This window comes from Accipiter gentilis, chromosome 8 (genome assembly GCF_929443795.1).
Source record: "Accipiter gentilis chromosome 8, bAccGen1.1, whole genome shotgun sequence".
Lineage (NCBI taxonomy): Eukaryota > Metazoa > Chordata > Aves > Accipitriformes > Accipitridae > Astur > Astur gentilis.
In genome coordinates this window covers 31668638-31686669 of record NC_064887.1, presented here as the reverse complement: position 1 = coordinate 31686669, position 18032 = coordinate 31668638, and the positions used below count along the sequence as shown (strand labels likewise).

Below are 18032 nucleotides of genomic sequence, written 5' to 3'. Positions count from 1 at the left end.
AAAAAAAAAAAAAATCATTTGCATGAGATGACTGTTGTTCCATGAGATAGAGCTTTGATTAGCTGTTAAGCTTTTAGGCACTTCTGATTAACTTAGCAGATTTCTATTAACATCTTTTCAAACTGTGGTTTCACTTGGTAGCAATAGATTCCAATTTTATTGCAATATGCATATATTACTTCATGTATTTATAGTCACAGCTAGGAAAAGTGTGTTTACTTTTTTAACAATACTAGAAATCAAAGGTATATTTACTATTGTTCTGGCTTTTGTACACAGGTAACAAATTAAATCACTTTAAGAGTTAACTCCAGAGTTTGAAGTGTTTCAGGAAGGGGGAAACAAACATCATGAAAATGATTATACATTGAATGCTTCTACATGAGCATCACTGCTTAACCCATGATGCTGCTGAATCAAATCTTTTTTAATAGATAAACTTGTTAAACCTGAATATAGCCTTATTTCTGAGGAATCATTGAAATTCTACTTCAGCAAGCACAAATCATAACATTACTGAAGAATAGAGCGGTTGTGGTATGTGTAGGAATATGTATATATGAAAATCAGCCTTTGAAATTATAACATACTGTCTTTCAGATACTGTATCTGAAGCCACCATGGACATTAGCAAACTTGCTGAAGTGTTATAAAAAACACTGGATGGCTGTTTTTGGCTATGTTGTGCCAAGAAGTTTACTTGCAACCATTGAATGTCTCTATAAACACCTTTGTACAGGTAAGAATCTCTGAGAACGTTATTGTAAACTTGTAAAAACCTCACTGTTCTGGTTTTAGTAGTTAGAGAAGTAGATACTTTGAAAAGGCATGTACTCTGTATGTTTAAATAGTAATGTGTTCCATCCTTTTCTGCTTTTGTAGCTGTGAAGCCGGAATTGAAATGAAATTGATGAGCTATGAATTAAATTAAAAAAAAAAAAAAAAGTAAAAGAAAAAAAGAGCGCTTGTGCCAAGATCAAGTCTGTCCAGACTGTGGTCCCAAATGGTCTAAATATCACCTGCAAAAAACATAAAAAATTATTTCTGAAATGTTTCTTCTTCTTTTTTTTTTTTTTTTTTTTTTTTTTTTTGTAATTCAGTGTTCTGCTGGCTTTTTTCTACTTTTTGTACAAAGACAGTAAAAGCAAATGTATGCACACTATCAGGTGTGTAAGAATTTATTTCACACATCTCTATGTACCTGCAAAAATCAGGGGAGAAACTTTTTAATGAATATATATATATTAACGGTCACCAAAGTCTCTGAACTATTTTTAAAAAGCAAATAATCTTTCTTCCTCCTTTGCCACCATGTTATGCGTGGCCAAATGATCTGTATTTGCCAAATAAATTATGGAGGAGTAAGGACTACTTAATGTGACAGATGAGGGCAGGGAGGTTTGTTTTCAAAAACCAACAAAACCCCCCCCCCCAACCCTTTCATTTATTTAAAGATATCTTTAAGAATTTGATTTTAACAGCTATACCTCTTTCGGGATATTGCTGTTCTGCAAAATTATTTTCGATATGTCAGTTGATCCTCTTGCCCGATCCTGGGATAAATTTGAAACATTTGATTAAGTAGTGGAAAGTCTTAACCTCGTATGCGTTTCTCTTGAGACTGTTTTATCTAATGCTTCTGAACCATTTTCAAGGCTTTTTATGTGCTTCAGTTAATCCAGTTATTTGTGTATTAAATTTGCCTCCTAAGACTGACAATACCTAACATCTAATAATTTTTTTTTCCCTCCTTCCATATTAATGTCTAAATATCAGATAAACCAGTTGACTCCTCAATAGTGCGTATCTTGCTCCAGGAATCCAAAAAATTACTCCATGCTTTCAGTTCAAGGTCAGACTATAACGGTGTACTTCCCCAGGCTTATGCTGAAGTGAATAAGCTATACCAAACACTTACAGAGGTAAGGGGAGCTTTAGTATTTGTTCATCTAACATCTTCTTGAAGTTGCTCCATGTTCATGTTACAAATGTGGCTTAGATTTCTAAAATATTCCTATAATTTCAACAAATTATTGCAAGAAATGTTGTTGCTAGAGCGTTTTCAAAATTAACAGACCCCAACTTTAACTTTTATTTTCATGTAGCAAATATCTGCCTTTATGTATATGCTTGGTAGACTTTTTTTTTTTCCTAACATAAATGTGTTGGTGTTGGGAGGGTGACTGCAAAACATTATTTAGCTGCTTTCAGAAAAATTTCTTAGTTTTTTTATTGCATTTGTAGCTGATGGAAAAGGGCCTGAAGGATTAAAATGAAAATTGTTGTTTCTACTTCTGACATTGATCCAACACTACTCTTCTTAGGCATGTTATTTCACCTTTCATTCTCTTGGTAGCTGTCCTGGTTTCAGCTGGGATAGAGTTAACTGTCTTCCTAGTAGCTGGTATGGTGCTATGTTTTGAGTTCAGCATGCGAAGAATGTTGATAACACTGATGTTTTCAGTTGTTGCTCAGTAGTGTTTAGACTAAAGTCAAGGATTTTTCAGCTTCTCATGCCCAGCCAGCGAGAAAGCTGGAGGGGCACAAGAAGTTGGCACAGGACACAGCCGGGGCACCTGACCCAAACTGGCCAACGGTGTATTCCATACCATGGGACGTCACATCTAGTATAGGAAATGGGAAGTAGGGGCGGGGAATCGCCGCTCGGGGACTGGCTGGGTGTCAGTCGGCAGGTGGTGAGCAATTGCCCCATGCATCATTTGTACATTCCAATCCTTTTATTATTACTGCTGTTATTTTATTAGTGTTATCATTATCATTATTAGCTGCTTCTTTTCTGTTCTATTAAACTGTTCTTATCTCAACCCACAAGTTTTACTACTTTTCCCGATTTTCTCCCCCATCCCACTGCGGGGGGGGTGGGGGGGTGCAGTGAGTGAGTGGCTGCGTGGTGTTTAGTTGCTGGCTGGGGTTAAACCACTACAGTAGCTCTGGTGCTACACATGAAGAAAGGGCGCGCTTGTATCATGTGCTTTGTGATAGTTAATGGGGGGTGTCCTGACACCTTTTGTCTTCTGAGAAGTATGTCTTTACTTCCAGCTCATCTCTGAGTTGCTGTGGAAGAAATTTCAGTGTCTTGGTTTGTGGTTACTGTTAGTTCCATGTGTAATGGCATAACAAGTGGAATGATAAGCATGGATGACTTGAAATATTTCTATATATGGGAAAGAATACGGGTCAGAATATCTGTAAAAAGTTATTTTCAGTTTTCAGAGAAGGCTGAAGGGGAAAGGAAGAAGGTGGTCAAGGAGAGGAAGGATCATCTGAGGAGTCTTGATTGTTTACGCTGCTGTAACTGCTGTGTGCGTTGCAGTGAGCCACTTAGTCGGCAGTTCTGTGAACAGTGCTGCCGTAAGAAGCAGGCTCTTTGTCTGAAAACTTGTTTCCTCCTGTCCTTGTCCTGCCAAGTGTTTGACTTCACAAAGAACTTCCTTTTTACAGACTAGGTTGTGCCAGATTCAGTTTAATCTAGACAAATTTTCTGAATCAGTTTACTAAATGAGTAGTGTGTGCTGTTGCAGAGGAAAATGTGCCATCAGTTGTGGGACAGGGAGTAAGAGTAAGAAGCAGTTCTTGTTTATACCAGATTACCATGCCTGGGAAGGTTTGGCATAGCGTTTCCCTTTGCTTCGGTTTCCTATCTGTAGAAATACCAATATATAGATATAGAAGACTTGGTGAAAGACTGAGAGATGCTTTAGACACAGAGGCTATAATAAAGATGGTTATGACTGGAAGCATTTGGACTTGCTTTTTTGAGTATTGCTTTAAAAAAAATGTAGAAGTCTTCAAGTTTTATTAAGTTAGGAACCAAATACATTCATTATTTGTTTGCTGAACTGTTTTATAAGGTGGGGTCAGACAGTGAGCAGGATTTATCAGAAGACATCATGGTTCTTTCAGAAAATCCTGTATGTGAAAAAATGGAAGCAATGACACCAAATTTGCAAAACTCTGAAGAAAAAAAGTTACAGCCAAGCTCTCATGTGGCTCAAGAAAACAGGCACCAGGAAATCTGGTCGGTCCTTGAAGGTGCATGGAATACAATAAACTTGTACAGGTATGGTATGCTAAAGAAGTTCAGAACTTCTACATAACTTTACATGATTTTCAAACAAACATGCTTTAGAAATTGTCTTTTTTTTTTCTATTTTAGAGAAGAAGCTATTAGTAATTAATAAAAAATGACCAAAAAATTTCACACAACTTGTTGCATAAAGAAGTGAGGAGCATGCAGATTGTTATGTGGATGCAGTCAGTGATCTGTCTAGTCTGCTGCTCTTTTTCTGGACAGTGGCTAAAATTAGTTGCCTTAGAGAATGGTGTTGAAAACCCTGTAAGAGCCACAAATGTGAGACATCCGTGGAAATCCTGTCTTTATCCATAAAAAAGAGTCATTCAAGCTCTAAGTTTTCTTGTGATTATTTTCTTTCCAAATCCTGTGGATGTATACTCGTTTATACAAAACTGTTTACTTTTTTTTTTAAACTTAATCAATTTCAATTTGAAATATAATAAGTTTTCTTATTAAGCAAAATCCTTCACTCTATAAAAGCCACATGAAGAATCTAGTGATGAATTTCCTTTCTCATATAAACTCAAAAATGCAGGAAATTAACCCCCCCTCCATCTAGATGTTTTACCGTTGATTTTATTTGGGTTATTTTTGAAAAATCTGCTTGAAAATCACTGAGATCCCATACTTTTGGATGCTATCACAAAATCTGAATAGATACTGTGTTTTCTTTTTGTAGTCTTAATCTGAAATCTTTTCACAGGAGGGACTCTTGAGTTACGTCAAGCACAAAGGAACTCCATTTTTGGGGGTCTGTTAAGGACTCACCTAATAAGCAGTGATAATAACTCTATACCAATGCCATTTCTACACTGGCATACTCCTCTTGGCTCTAGCCCAATGCAGATTAATCTGAATTGAAGCTGTTCAGGAGTTGGCTTGGTGTGGTGTTCAGGTCAGCTGAGGATGTGCACCAGGGACCAGTCTCAGTGTGTTCTCTTACTGGGATAGTAATCGTGAACTTGAAGGTTTCACGTAGGCGTTGAGGAAAAACTCTTTCAAGTGTACCACTTTATAATGAAAATACAACTGAACTGTTGGCTCTTGGCACCTGTTAAGGACCATGCTGTGAAAAGAGGGTAAGAGTTTAGAATCAAGGGTCACTTCACACTCTTCTTGCTCATGTCAAGAATATACTACTTGCCTCGCAACTGTGGGGATAATTCTTCATGAGTGTACTGCAGCGTATCATCCCAACACAGCCATTGCAGGGAAGGTGTCAAGCCCATTTCAGTAAATCTGGAAAATGAAACTGCTTGGAAAATTGATGGAAATCACTTTACTTGGCTACTTTGACCTAACAATTCTCTTCTAAAAGAGGCTTACTCAGGTGTACTCAGGTCATGCATCAAGAGACTGTTTCATTCTCAAGTGAAGTTTAATAATAAATCTATTTAAGTCAAGTGTAAAATACTGTTACAGAATACAGTCATCAAGGAAAATTTTACACAGATAAGTACAATTGTAGGGCATGGTCTTTCTACCATTTATTCTAAGACTATTTTAGATAACATGGTTTTAGTATAGATTTACATTTGACCTTGGTTTTTTTAATAGTCAAAATACAATGGATACCGGTTTCTCTGAATTTTGAGCATTTTTTATTAATTGCTTTTCGATGTCTCTTCTTTGTTTCTTTTTAATACTAGTATTGAAATTTTCCAAAAGTTGGACCCCAACACAGTAACTGTGACTGCAAAGTCTTCATTTGAAGAAGCTTTTTTAGGTTTGCAGAAACTGTTGGCAGCTGTGAATGATATCCGTGAAGGAATTAGCAGGTAAGCATTTAAGCTAGTCTTAAAAGCTAGTGATAGTAACAGTCACCTAAAGTCATAGAAGTTGCTGAAATCTTTTGATGCCAAACTACAATTTGTTATATGTGCTTAGTTACATGATTTTCAGTAAAAATATTGGTATCAAGGCTACCTAGAACCATTTCTTGGTAGCAAAAGAATAAGAAACTGTTGCAGACATTCAGATCTCTTGTAGTGAGCTTTCTCTTTTATGACTTGGGACTTGTTTTCCAGTATTTGGTGACAAACCACTTGCCTCTGTTCAGAGTGTAACTGGAGCTATGACATGATTAACTAATATATAGCTCTGATGGCAAGAACTTCGAATAATTCAGAACATTTGTTTTTCAAATGTGAGGCCCACTGGAATTAGGGCTAATTTCCAATATAGTAGAGGACATAAAGTTTGGGGACTTTGCTGTTACCGGTTTTAGAGTATCCTTCATGAGTCAAAAGCTATATTGCAGCAGTAACAATGACAATCAATCAGCTGAACTCTCAGTTTAGGAAGGATAATATTCCTTCTGTCTTCCTCCTCCCTTTTTTAAAGAGTGCAGAATAATAAAAATGAAGCTTCAGAAAGAATAAGGTATCTCCTGTGTAGTCTTTACTTAGTCCTTTTTTTATAGCAATGAAGTTTATTCACCAGCAGGAACAGCCACAGAAGAATGCTTTAAATTGTCACTTTCGCGATTGTGGGATTCCTCAGTTTCCCATTGACTTTAAAGAGTGTTTGTAGGAGCTAGTTTGTAATTGTAGTTAAAGTTCCAGTAACTGGCTGTGAGCACTAAAGTGTAACAGGCTGTGAATCTGAGTGGCTGGAGCTATTTGATTTGGGAAAAGGACACCACTTCACACACTTTTTGAGCATAGTAACAATGCAAATGGATTAGAAAACTGTGAAATAGGTGCGTCCAAACAATTTGGCTTACCATGTACATCAACAATCTGCCTTTTAAGTAAAAGTTGAGCTATATTACATTTCTACTCTAGACCGATACAGCTTTGTTAGAGATTATCTAATAAGCAGATTTTTTTTCAAGGTTTAGTTTTTTTATCATTCTACCATAGTCTAGAGCTTTTAAACTTGAATTGTCAGTACTTAGTGATGTTCTTTACAATCTTTTCTGAAGGTTCACAGTCCTTATGCTATAGTTATCACAACACTCTAGCAAAGTATGGATGTATGGTTATCCCAGTTGTGAAGTGTGAGGTCTGACCTGTCAGGGCACTTCAAAAGTCTGGACCGGGGATCTGGAGCTCTGTCACTTAGGACTTAAGCTAGTTTTCATCTGTAACTGCAAGAGTATTTCTTTTTTTTAATAAAATTTTTACAGAATCATGTAAACATTTGCTTCACTTGTCACCACTCCCAAATAAGTTTTTATTGCCTTTTTTTTCTCATTATGGTCAAAAGAATATTTCTTTAATTGAAGTGTTTCAGTAAAATATATATTCTGTAAATCCCAAACAAGCTTCAAGGTACACTTATGTGAAGGAGTGTGTTTACATGAGCGTAAAAGACCATCCCTGCACCAGTAGTATTATAGCCTAAGTTCTAGGTCTAATTTTTTTCTGTACGGCACACAAATAGTGGGATAAATCCATTCAAAGAATTGTTGTCTTTCTGTCAAAGATAATCAGTAGGATTAGTAGGAAACGTGAGCTAGAGCAGCTTGGTGGTAATTGATTCATTTTCATTGCTGATTGAGTGTTTTTTTTCTCTAAAGAAATTGTTTTAATAAAGCAGGTTACTGCTAAACTTGGTTCTTTTCATTCCAGTCCTAAAGATCTTGCAAGAAACCCTGTGGTATCATTTTATATATGTGGTAGATGAGATTTAATGGGAATATGGTGCTTGAAGATCATTATTTCAGTGTTACACGGGTGTTTCATTAAAACTTTGTGTGGTGATAACAAAATACTTTTTTTATTTCTTTTAGTGAAAGCTACTTACCTCCCATATTTCCCCTTATGGGAGAGCTCTGTAAAAATACAAGGTCTAACTCTATCGGTGAAACCTATTTTATACAAAAGATGTACTTTCTTGATTAGAGCCATTAGAATATCTGGAGCAAAGATAAACAGGATTCTGTCATTTGACTTTATTTGAAATGGAGAGGCTATTTTCTGTTCCATGTGATTACCATGACACTCAGTAACATTGATGAAATGGCTTTAAAATTTCCTTTCGTACTTTTTAGAATTTTCTTTTTCACCACTAAACTGAAATACACTATTTGTGCATCCAGGATGATTTTTGAAGTGTAGTAATTTTCCTCCACGGTTGCATTTGGAAATGCCTGCTCTGAGTTTGTTCTGCAGGTTTGCAGTAGAGGGCATCGTGGAGCAAGAAATTCAGAGAGACTATAACATGTACTCGGCTGTTTCAGTCTTGAGTGCAGGTATTTCAGTTAGTTTGAGAACTCCGTGTAGGTTTTCCAAAGAGAGTCAGAAGCCATATTTATGAATCATTGTAGGTTTATGTATATTACAGAGTATTAAAACAAAAAGCCTGAAGTTTTCAAAAGCAACAAGGTGGCTTATTTTGTCTAGGTCGCTCACCCTTTCTAAAACTGAACTCGGAGTATATTTAATTTTCTTGATTTTTGAAAAAATTCCTTTCAGTGACTTACAGTTAATATCTAATAGTGTGATTGCAGAAAAGGAGGCATCTGGAGAAAAAGTAGTGAAAAAGTTCTAGCTTGAATATTTGGAGGTAATACAGCTTTTAGTGATAAAATACAAGTGTTTTCTGGGTTACCTTGTATTCCTTGTTGTCTAGAACAAAGAAGAGAGAAACTGTCTTGTGAAAGTTTGAAAGTTTTACAAAGAAGTTATATTGAAAGTTCAACTGTGTTAAAAGTTCAGATTTTCAGATTAAAACAATCAGAAAAGCACAATACCACTTCTTGAGATAAACATGTGTAATGATACCTTCCTCATTAAAAAAAAAAAAAAAAAAAATTAAAAAAAAATTACTAGTGTTACTACTGCAGCTGTTTGGACTTGATGACCAGAACATGTTTATGACAATATAGATACTAAAAAAGAAAAAAAATAAAGCAGCTGTTTCATGGAAGAGGTCTTACTAACAGCTTTTTGCTTCTTACCTTGTTTTTGTAACTTCTGTCATACCATACAGATTTTTAATTTTATCTTTGCTTCTTCCTCTAACAACTTTGGTAGCAGAATGGTATTTCTACTGTAAAACACTGCATGCCATAAATGTTTTACAGTACTTCAGCTCTAAAATGAAAATGGTAACTAGTATGTTTAGCAACTGTGGATAACCTACCTCCTTCTTTTGGCAGCAGGAATGTATTTAAACAAGTATGTGTTAGTTGTCTCATCAAATATAGTTGGTCCTTGCAGCCATTGTTACATCAGTGTGTTCTTGAGATTCACTCAGAAAGTGAGCATGAAATACCTCCTTTCCACTTTTGTCCACAGAAGTTATTATGTATGTTTATTGATTAGCAATGAACAAAGATTATTAAACCTCTGAAATTTACACTTCAATTAAAATTCTAAACCCATGACATGTTTTTAAATAATTTTGGATTTAATAGTATTTCTGACTGTTTTCAGTGGTGGTTTATATTTGGTTTTATGATGTGTGTTATTTGGGTTGGGTATTATTTGGAACCAGTTAATTAGGGGACCTAATTTAAGGTCTCTTAAATCTTTAAAAATAAAACAATTATCTTCAAAAATCTTTAAATTTATTTCTTCGTTTTCAAGTAGCTCTTTGAGGCAACAGAAGTATTTCTACAACTCAGGGGTTTCAAGTTTTTGCCAAATTTTTCATCACTTGCAGAAGTTCTTCACTCATTCTCCTGGAAGATGTTTCATCTTTGGAGAAAAGAGAGGTTTAAGTACTTACCACAGATAATTAACTCTTGCAGGCCTTGTTCTAAAAAGTGCAGAATGCCTTGCAAGGTATTGCTGCCCGGGGTGTATATATACTTGAGATATATTTGACTCTATACTTAAGTTACATTATAACTTCTCTTGGCTTTCTGCATACAGGATGTGTTTCTTTCTTAACCTGTTGAAATTAATGTATGCACCAACACCACTAGAAGGCTGGAAGTACTTGTAGGTTTTCATGATCAGTCATCTGAAGCATATTTTGTGTCTTGTTGCTGTTAAATCTTCCCATTAACATACTGATTGGAATATTGGATACCGATAGCTTTCTTACCCTTTCAAAGGCTTCAGCAGCAGTGTTTAAATGTATCTGCAGGGGTTTACATTAGCCAGTGTTTTTCCCTTGGCTGAATATAACTTCTGATTCAAAGGTTTGTATGCACCTCTAGAGAGTTTTACATGTCTTCACGTTCCCTGCCCAAGTTACTTTTAGATAAGAAATCCTTGTTAACAGAAAAGAAAAAGTTTAGTCTGTGGTGAATTGATACAGTTATTTCTAGTTTGATTTTTTTTTTCATGTGTTAGCAAAGAAATAATTGTTCTGTTCACATGCCAACTTTAAAATCACTCACAATTTAGAGCTTATACTCTTAGATACAATACTCATAAATATTTATACTAACATAGTGTCAGCTGTAAAAATACTTGTCTGTTACTTACTGCAGTAAGGAACCTGAATTCTACTTTTCTAGTATTTTATCTGAATGGAATTTCTCTCGAATTCGCAATGATTTTGTTTGTTTGGAAAGCACTGATTTAGATAAGGACTTCATAAACATTTGTAAATTAAAAGTATAATTTTTAAGATCTCAGTAGTGCAGGAAAGCGTTTCTGTATCAAAACTGATCACTAAATTTAATATTTTGGGATTAAATGATTTTAAACTAGTTCTACAGTTTTACTAATTTAAAAACAGAATTCTACAGCTGTAGAGAAGCTGTTCACTCTTTGTTTATTCAGTTGGTCAATGGAGGAATTGAGATTTCTTTTTCTTGATGTCTAGTTAGAAAATTGTCTTCCTTCCCTTAGACTGCCCTGGCATTTAGTAATTTCTATCATAAAGTCTCTAGATTAAGAGCTGACCTTTTAATCTTCCTCTGCATGCAGTCTCCTTCTGGAAATAAAATGGAGATTAACTCCCAGTTCAAAGAATATCAGACTTTCCTATCACTAGTTGTTTGATTTTTATTTTTTTATTTATTTAGGTGAAACCTGAAATGTTCTTGACCCACTAAAGGAAAACAGTTAAATTACTTTAAATGTAAATTTCAGCCTCAGAGTGCTGGGCTTTGTGTGGCTTTCCAAGGTAAACAGAATTTACTATGAAGGAGAAATGGGTATTGGAAATACCGCATTTAAACATTATACTACATGGGGCATGGCTCCCTCTTCCTTTTCTTGGTGGCAGATCCAGCTAACACTGCTACCTATCAGCTGTCTTCCAACTTCTGAACAAGGTGTGTAACGTAATTTGCGTAACTCACCAATTGTCAGGAAGTGGAGGATTTATAACGTCCTCCATGGCGTGTTTAGACCACACATAGATTGGCACAGCTGAGAGCAGGATTGCAGTTGGATGAGCTGTAAGGCATTTTGAGGAGAGGCGTTGTATGTAGAAATGTCCCTCCCCAGGGGTCAGCACTAATGTGGAAACATCCCCTTGGTTACTAAGAAAACAACCACTTTACATCAGCATTTCTGGAGCTCATCTTTTTTTGTAGTATTGTAGCCTTTAGTTTAATTAGCATGCCTGATACAGTTGAAAATGTGCAGTATCTGACAAAAGGTTTTCTCCTAGTTCTAGCGTTTCCTTTCCTACATGGATTCTTTGCCATCTCCTGTTACATTTGAACTTACCTCCAGCCTTTTCTGCTGCCAGGGTCCAAATTTGTCCTTTAGCCTTCTGCCTATTTTAATGAAAGCTGTAATAAATTAAAAAGTTTCAAGACCTGTGTCAAATACAGCTGAAATTGGCCAGTACTTAACAAGGTGCAGGGCAGAGGTGATGCTGTGGCAGCTGCTTAAGCCTTGTTGATTTTAAACTAGTCTAAAAAGCAGAAAAGTTTGAATAAATGAGTTAGTGTTGTAAAAGCCATGGTCCTTTCTGGCCTTATAAAGCTAGAGAATAGGCATCTAGACAAAGCAGCACTAGGATCTGACATCTGAAGTACTTCTACAATAGAAGAAAGCATGAGCTTGACTTTGGGGAAAAATCCCCTTAATTTCCCAATAGGTTGATGTTGAACAAAACCTTGGCATGTGTTGATCATTGTAACACCAGTTTGAATACCTTACTGCAGTGCAGTGTAATGAGGAATTGTTAATAAGCTGCATAGAAGTTTTGTTTTTCTGTTTATCATCTTTTTTTGCTTCACTGATATTTTGACAGTGAGGTTAAATGGGGCTTTTAATGGCTTAAGTTGACTTTAATACAATTAAGTCATATGCCTTTTTGATTAACGGCATGGATTTATTGTATTGGTTAATGCTTTATGACAGTCTTATCAGTCTTATGCCACAGGCAATTACATAGAACTGTTAAAGAGGAATGGCTCAGTGTGACAAATACTGAGGTACAGAGGTTTGGCCAGATTCAAGAGTGATTACCACATAGTCTCATATGACTTTTATCCATATGCTTTACTTGTTGCTGCCCAGGTTTTTTTTTAGTGTTTGTGAGCAGCTGGCAGGCTGACCTGCTTTCACTGCCAGATTGTCTTGTCGATTGTTTTTCTTTTCCTTCTATTTGGTAAGTTAATTTTCTGATCCTTTCCAAATAGGCTTTGCTTGTTTCCCAGGTCTTCTCTAAGCACAAGTGAGGAACCACGTCATGAGCTATTTCCTATCCATTTCCGTTTTTGCTTATCGTGTCTTACACTCTGTGCATGCATTTGGCATCAGATGAGTGACAAGACGGTAAAGAAATGTTCTGAGTGGTTTGGGAAGCCCTGTTGCTTATGAGATAGAAATCATTAAGTTTGACTCTCCTTTCTCCCTTCTGCCCCTAGAACAACACCTAAGCTCCATTTTGTAGCTGATACCCATAGTCACTTTATGTATCTTTCTGTGACATGCTCTTCTCTACCTCATGTACTAAATATTTTCAGAAAACTGCATAGGACCATACTATAGATTTTAGCTTGATCAACGAATTGCATTTTAGTGATAATCCCAGCTTTCACATCACCCAGCATCCTTGCCAACACCTGCTCAGAGCATGATCTTTGGATTAATTAAAAGTTGGAAGTACATGATGTGGGGTCATTTGTAGTTTGGTTTTGCATGGCTGTGGTGATAGGAGAGGCAAAGTGATTCAGTGGATTTCCACCCTCTGCTTTTGAAATCCCTTTGATGTCATGTTGAGAGAGAAGAAAAAGCAGTGGTTAATATTGCAGTGGTCACAATACTGAGATTCAGATTCCTCGTTAGAAGGGTTTTACATAAGAGCCCATTTGCTTCATGTATTATTAATTTAGAGGGCATTCTCTAGACATAGTTTTATAGCTGAGGCAGACTTTTTTCTACTGAGAAACTTTGGTGAAAACAAGATCAACTTGATTTAATAAACTAGTAGAGGCAGACTCGATGTGCATATAAACCTGTCTAGATTTCCCAATGTACATCTTCTCTTAAAATTTCTATTTTATGTAACACAGAATGGTCGCTACAGGAGATGAAAGGAACATAAAATGATTAAAACCAGTACACAATGTGTTACAGTTTTCTACAGAAAAACATATTGCAAGACTGGAGCTTGTATTCCAGATCCTATTTAGTTGAAAACAGCAATAAGCATGTTTTATGAATGCTGACCTGTTAAGAATTTGTGGGGGTACTTATAGTGCAAGCTCCTCTCTCACCAACTTCTTTTCAGTAAACTCTGTGTGTAGCAATGGTTCTTCCCTGAAAAGAACAAATTTTATTTATTTGAAGATATTGTAAAACTTTGAGCCAAAAGTCAGACTTCTCATTGCATGTTATAAACCCAGAAGCAATTGTTGTCATAATCCAAGCAAATGCCATAAAATAAGTTACAGGATTTAACAGAAATTTACTTGTATGCTTATTTACACAATCTACTTTGGTTTTTTTTCCAAAGAACCGGAAGCACAGCTGGTTTGTACATCCACCTGATGGATGTACAAGCTGCGGTTTGGATGTACTGAGGTCTGGTAACCTATGGTGAGCTAAACCAATAATGTTAGCTGTTTGCTAGTACACTCTGGTCACTCTGGCAAAAATAAGTACGTTTTCCAATTTGATGTCCTGACAAGAAATTAATACAAAGAGCGGTGAGGGTTACCTTATTGAGTGCCTAAAGTGCATAGTCTGAGAAACATCAATGGAATAATTTTTAAGTCTGCAGTATCCTAACTAGTGTCAAGATTCAGATTCTCTAGTAATTGTTGAAAAGCGCTCCCTTTGGTGAGAAAAGATCAAATACAGTGTATGTGATGCTGGTGCTTTCGTGGTGTTAGGTTTTTTAGGGGAAAGGAAGCGTGGGTGACATGTTGGCTGCTTTCATATTCACGGTATGATTAAAGATCTGTGTGAAACCAGGGGTCTAAAAATGACCTTGGAATTACAGGCTAATACTGCTTCGAAAATGACTTTCAAACTGGTTTTCTTTAAAGGTAGCCTTGCTAAGAATGACGGAGTGAAACTTGAAGTTTCTAGCCACTTCTCTGCCCTGGGAAGTTAGAAGTCAGACGGGCAGAAACAGCCATGTGGAGATGCTGCCTAGGCAAAGGGAAAGGCAGCACTGTTTAATCGTGCCTTCCGCTCTGCTCTCAGTCTCTTCCTTCACCTTTTCCTAGCTTGTACATACATTTTTCTTCCACAAAATCCAGAAGCCCATAATTAATACAGGTCTTTCTCTCACCAGCTGCCCTTTCCCCCCACCCTCCCTCCTTCCTATAGAAAGCTTACCTGGCTGGCTTTCCCACTGGCAGTTCACCTATGGCAGCAGTCTTACTGATCCAATACCCTTGCATATGTGTCCTTGGCACAGCAGGAGAAGTATAGCGATGAACGTATTTTGCCCCAGCAAACTGTGTAGCAACATATAATGGCCTTCAGGTGAAGTTATTAGCACTATCTTGCTTTTTATGTTTTGTACGGTTCTGCATTCAGTTTTATGAAAACAAACATGCAAGCTTTCCTCCTTTTTGCATGAAATAGAAGGCAGAGCGGTACAAAAATCATCAGCAATAGAAATCACACTTTCCCAGGCTTGGGTAAACTCATTTATTTATGTTGCAGATGACCGATGTGATAGCCAAAGCTCATGTATTGTCCCATGCAGACAGGGTTGCTGGCTAATGGCTACATGGAGCTGGTCGGTGGGAATCTTAGCCGCAATGCAGTCCAAACTGCCAAGATTCCCAGCGTTTCCAAGAATGTTTGCCAAATTGTCTCTGCTGGGGTTTTATGCTGTCAAACCCGATAGCTTTCTCGCTGAGGTAGCAGTTGAACGCTTCGAGGTATTTTTAGGAAAACTAGCCAATTGGTTCTCTTGCTGACTTTTAGTTGGCAGGTTAAGTGCTTAAGAAAAAAACTCTGGGTACATTTTCTTACAAAGAGGGAAAGAAAATGTGTGACTAATTTTTGTAACAGTGATAATTTCTGTGTAAAATCATAATGAAAATAAGCAGCGGACTTACTAGTTATGATAAATCCTGTGGTGTGTCACGATCTTCCAGCCTGTTTAAAATACACTGTCTTTTTTAACAAGGATTTTTCATTTATTCTGTTAGTTTCTGGTTTTTTTCTTAATTCTTAATTAATTCATTTATAAAGGCTTACAGCTTGTAAGGGAAGCGAGAGGAGAATTTGGGCACTTTCCCATGGGAAAGTAAATAGAGCTTCCCAAAAAGAAGATTTTGTTCAGGTTTTTTTCCAAATCCAGTAATTTTCTCAATCATTATTTACATACTTAACATAAGGCAGAATTTTATCAGTATTTCTGAAGAGATGTAAAGTGTTGCTTTTTTTAAATTTAGACTTCAATGTGCATTTTGTAATGTGTAAGAGGGTTCTGTTTTTTCCTAGTGAATGCAAATAAAGTTACACTGAGGTATAATTGATTTATATCTGCTCAAATAGATTAGGATAATTAATTTTTGAGAATCACTTCCTTATTGGATCATTTTTGGAGCCTTGTGGAAAAGGGTGTACATCAGTCAGAACTTCCCAACACCTTATGGAGAGACCAAAGCTGATGCTTTCTTCTGCAGGCAGTATCTCTGCTTGAAACGTGGTGAACAAGGACTAGATTTTGGGAAAGGCTGAAATGCTGCTGGCTGCCATGTGCATTCATGGCTAAATAAAATACCAGTATTTCACGTGATACTAGGAGCTTCATAAAGACAGCTCTCTTCAGCTGTCAAATCTCATTTTCACTTCTCAGTATTGGGGGGGAATTGGTTATAACTAGAAGTAGCAAAAATAGTATGTAAATTTTAGCATTTGAGCTGTACATTAGAATACTGGAGGGAATGAGTTAAAGCTTTAGCTGGTGTGGGAAAGTTTTGTACTGCGTGTCACTTTTCTGTTGCTTCACATTAATACAGCAGGCTTTGCTTATGTGAAACAAAAGGCTTTTAATTATTGCTGGTTTTCTTCCCATCTGTATAGAGAAATCACTCATAAAAACATCGGTTGAATTTTTAATGAGGAAAAACCTTCATAGAAAGTCCTTACAGAAATAATAAGCTCATTTAATTCTTTTAGAAGAGTGGAAAGGGATGGGTGGAAGGGAAAATTCTTCAAAGATCAGAATTTCCTTTTTGTTTAAAAAAAGTAATTAGATTTTTTTTTTTTTTCCCATGAAGCATTTCTGGCTATTTTTTTTAACTCTTCCGTGGAATCTTTTTATACTTGCTTAAAAAAAATCCCCAAACTTTTCTTTTTCAGAATTTTGACCCCAACCAGTAGTTTCCAAGATATTTGGACCCTCTATAACTTCCTCATAAGCAACGAGGTATGAAGTTTTCTTTAATGTTTTCTCAGACACACTTCGGTTACAGTTTTTTATTTAAACTAGTTATGGGGTTAGCTGTCTCATCATTGTGTTTCCACTAAGCTAGACTTTTGAAGGTTTGCTCTTATTTATTAGGTGTTGGACACAAGAAGATGTTTTTGGTTGGTACCTACCAAAAGTTATTTGAATCTCTACTAGTATTTGAGTTGCTTGCGTGACTTCCTGAGCACTCATTTGTTGTGAATGATTCGCTGTTGAGAGTAAAAAGCCTTGAAGCTGAAGTCACCAAAACAGCCCTAAACTAGTCATTTTAAGAAGAGAGAGAGAGTACATTGCATTAAGGACCTCTATGGAGAATATTGGCTGCAGTTCAGAGAAAAAAAAGATAAATTGTAATTGCCAGTTATTCATGAAGTTTTTACTAATTTGGGCTGAAAGATTTTAAGACTTGAAATTGAAATGAATGTTTGCAGTAGGAGAGAGGTATTTTTCCTTTTAGTGTATTATGTATTTCAAATGTGCTTTCCTCTCCTATACAGGGAAATATATTTGGGTTTTGGGCCTGTACATATATTTACAGAATTAACATGAGTCAGAACTTCCTTCATTTGAGATAGAACTATAGGGTAAATTAAGAGGGGAGGAAGAATTATTTAAGGTCTTTCAGATTTGTCCAAAAATTGTTAGAAAATGGAGCTGGAGTGATATCTTATCACTCCCTTTAGATACAGTTGTGATTATTAGTTTGTAATATTTGATTTTGTAATACATGGCATGACTTTCTTATGTACTTTCTCAACTTGAGAGCCTGTTAGGTAATACTTTAATACATTATGGTTAATACATTAACCATATCTGTTATACCAGCTGTATAATTTTAATCGATATGTGATACTTGGTAAATTACTATGTTAATTCTTTGTCCTTTGTTTTAGATAAATAACTTGGTAAATTACTATGTTAATTCTTTGTTCTTTGTTTTAGATAAATAACAGTATAAAATTCACTGCTGAGGAGCTTTATCATTGTGTTTCACAAGAGACATATCGGTAAGCCATTTACTGACCACATCAGATGGGTTTTGAGACAGCATTTTAGCATGTAGTCTATTAACCAAAGTACCGTAAGAGAAATCGCTTGGATAAGTAAAAAATTGCCATATGTTGGAGGGGCATATGGAAGATGAGTGGGGATGTTTTCTTTTTTTCCTTTTTTTTTTTAATGACCT

At 36.1% G+C, this 18032-nt stretch overlaps 1 protein-coding gene across 4 annotated transcripts in view; it reads left to right on the top strand.

Moving 5' to 3' along the window:
* SWT1 (SWT1 RNA endoribonuclease homolog) overlaps positions 1 to 18032 on the top strand; it is a 40338-nt gene that overhangs the window by 14825 nt on the left and 7481 nt on the right. For all 4 annotated transcript variants that reach the window (XM_049809125.1, XM_049809126.1, XM_049809124.1 and 1 more), the window contains exons 13-18: positions 601 to 739; positions 1777 to 1922; positions 3873 to 4081; positions 5746 to 5874; positions 16738 to 16804; positions 17789 to 17853. In XM_049809125.1, the coding sequence (XP_049665082.1) occupies positions 601 to 739; positions 1777 to 1922; positions 3873 to 4081; positions 5746 to 5874; positions 16738 to 16804; positions 17789 to 17853 (755 nt within the window). The remainder of the gene's footprint in view (positions 1 to 600; positions 740 to 1776; positions 1923 to 3872; positions 4082 to 5745; positions 5875 to 16737; positions 16805 to 17788; positions 17854 to 18032) is intronic.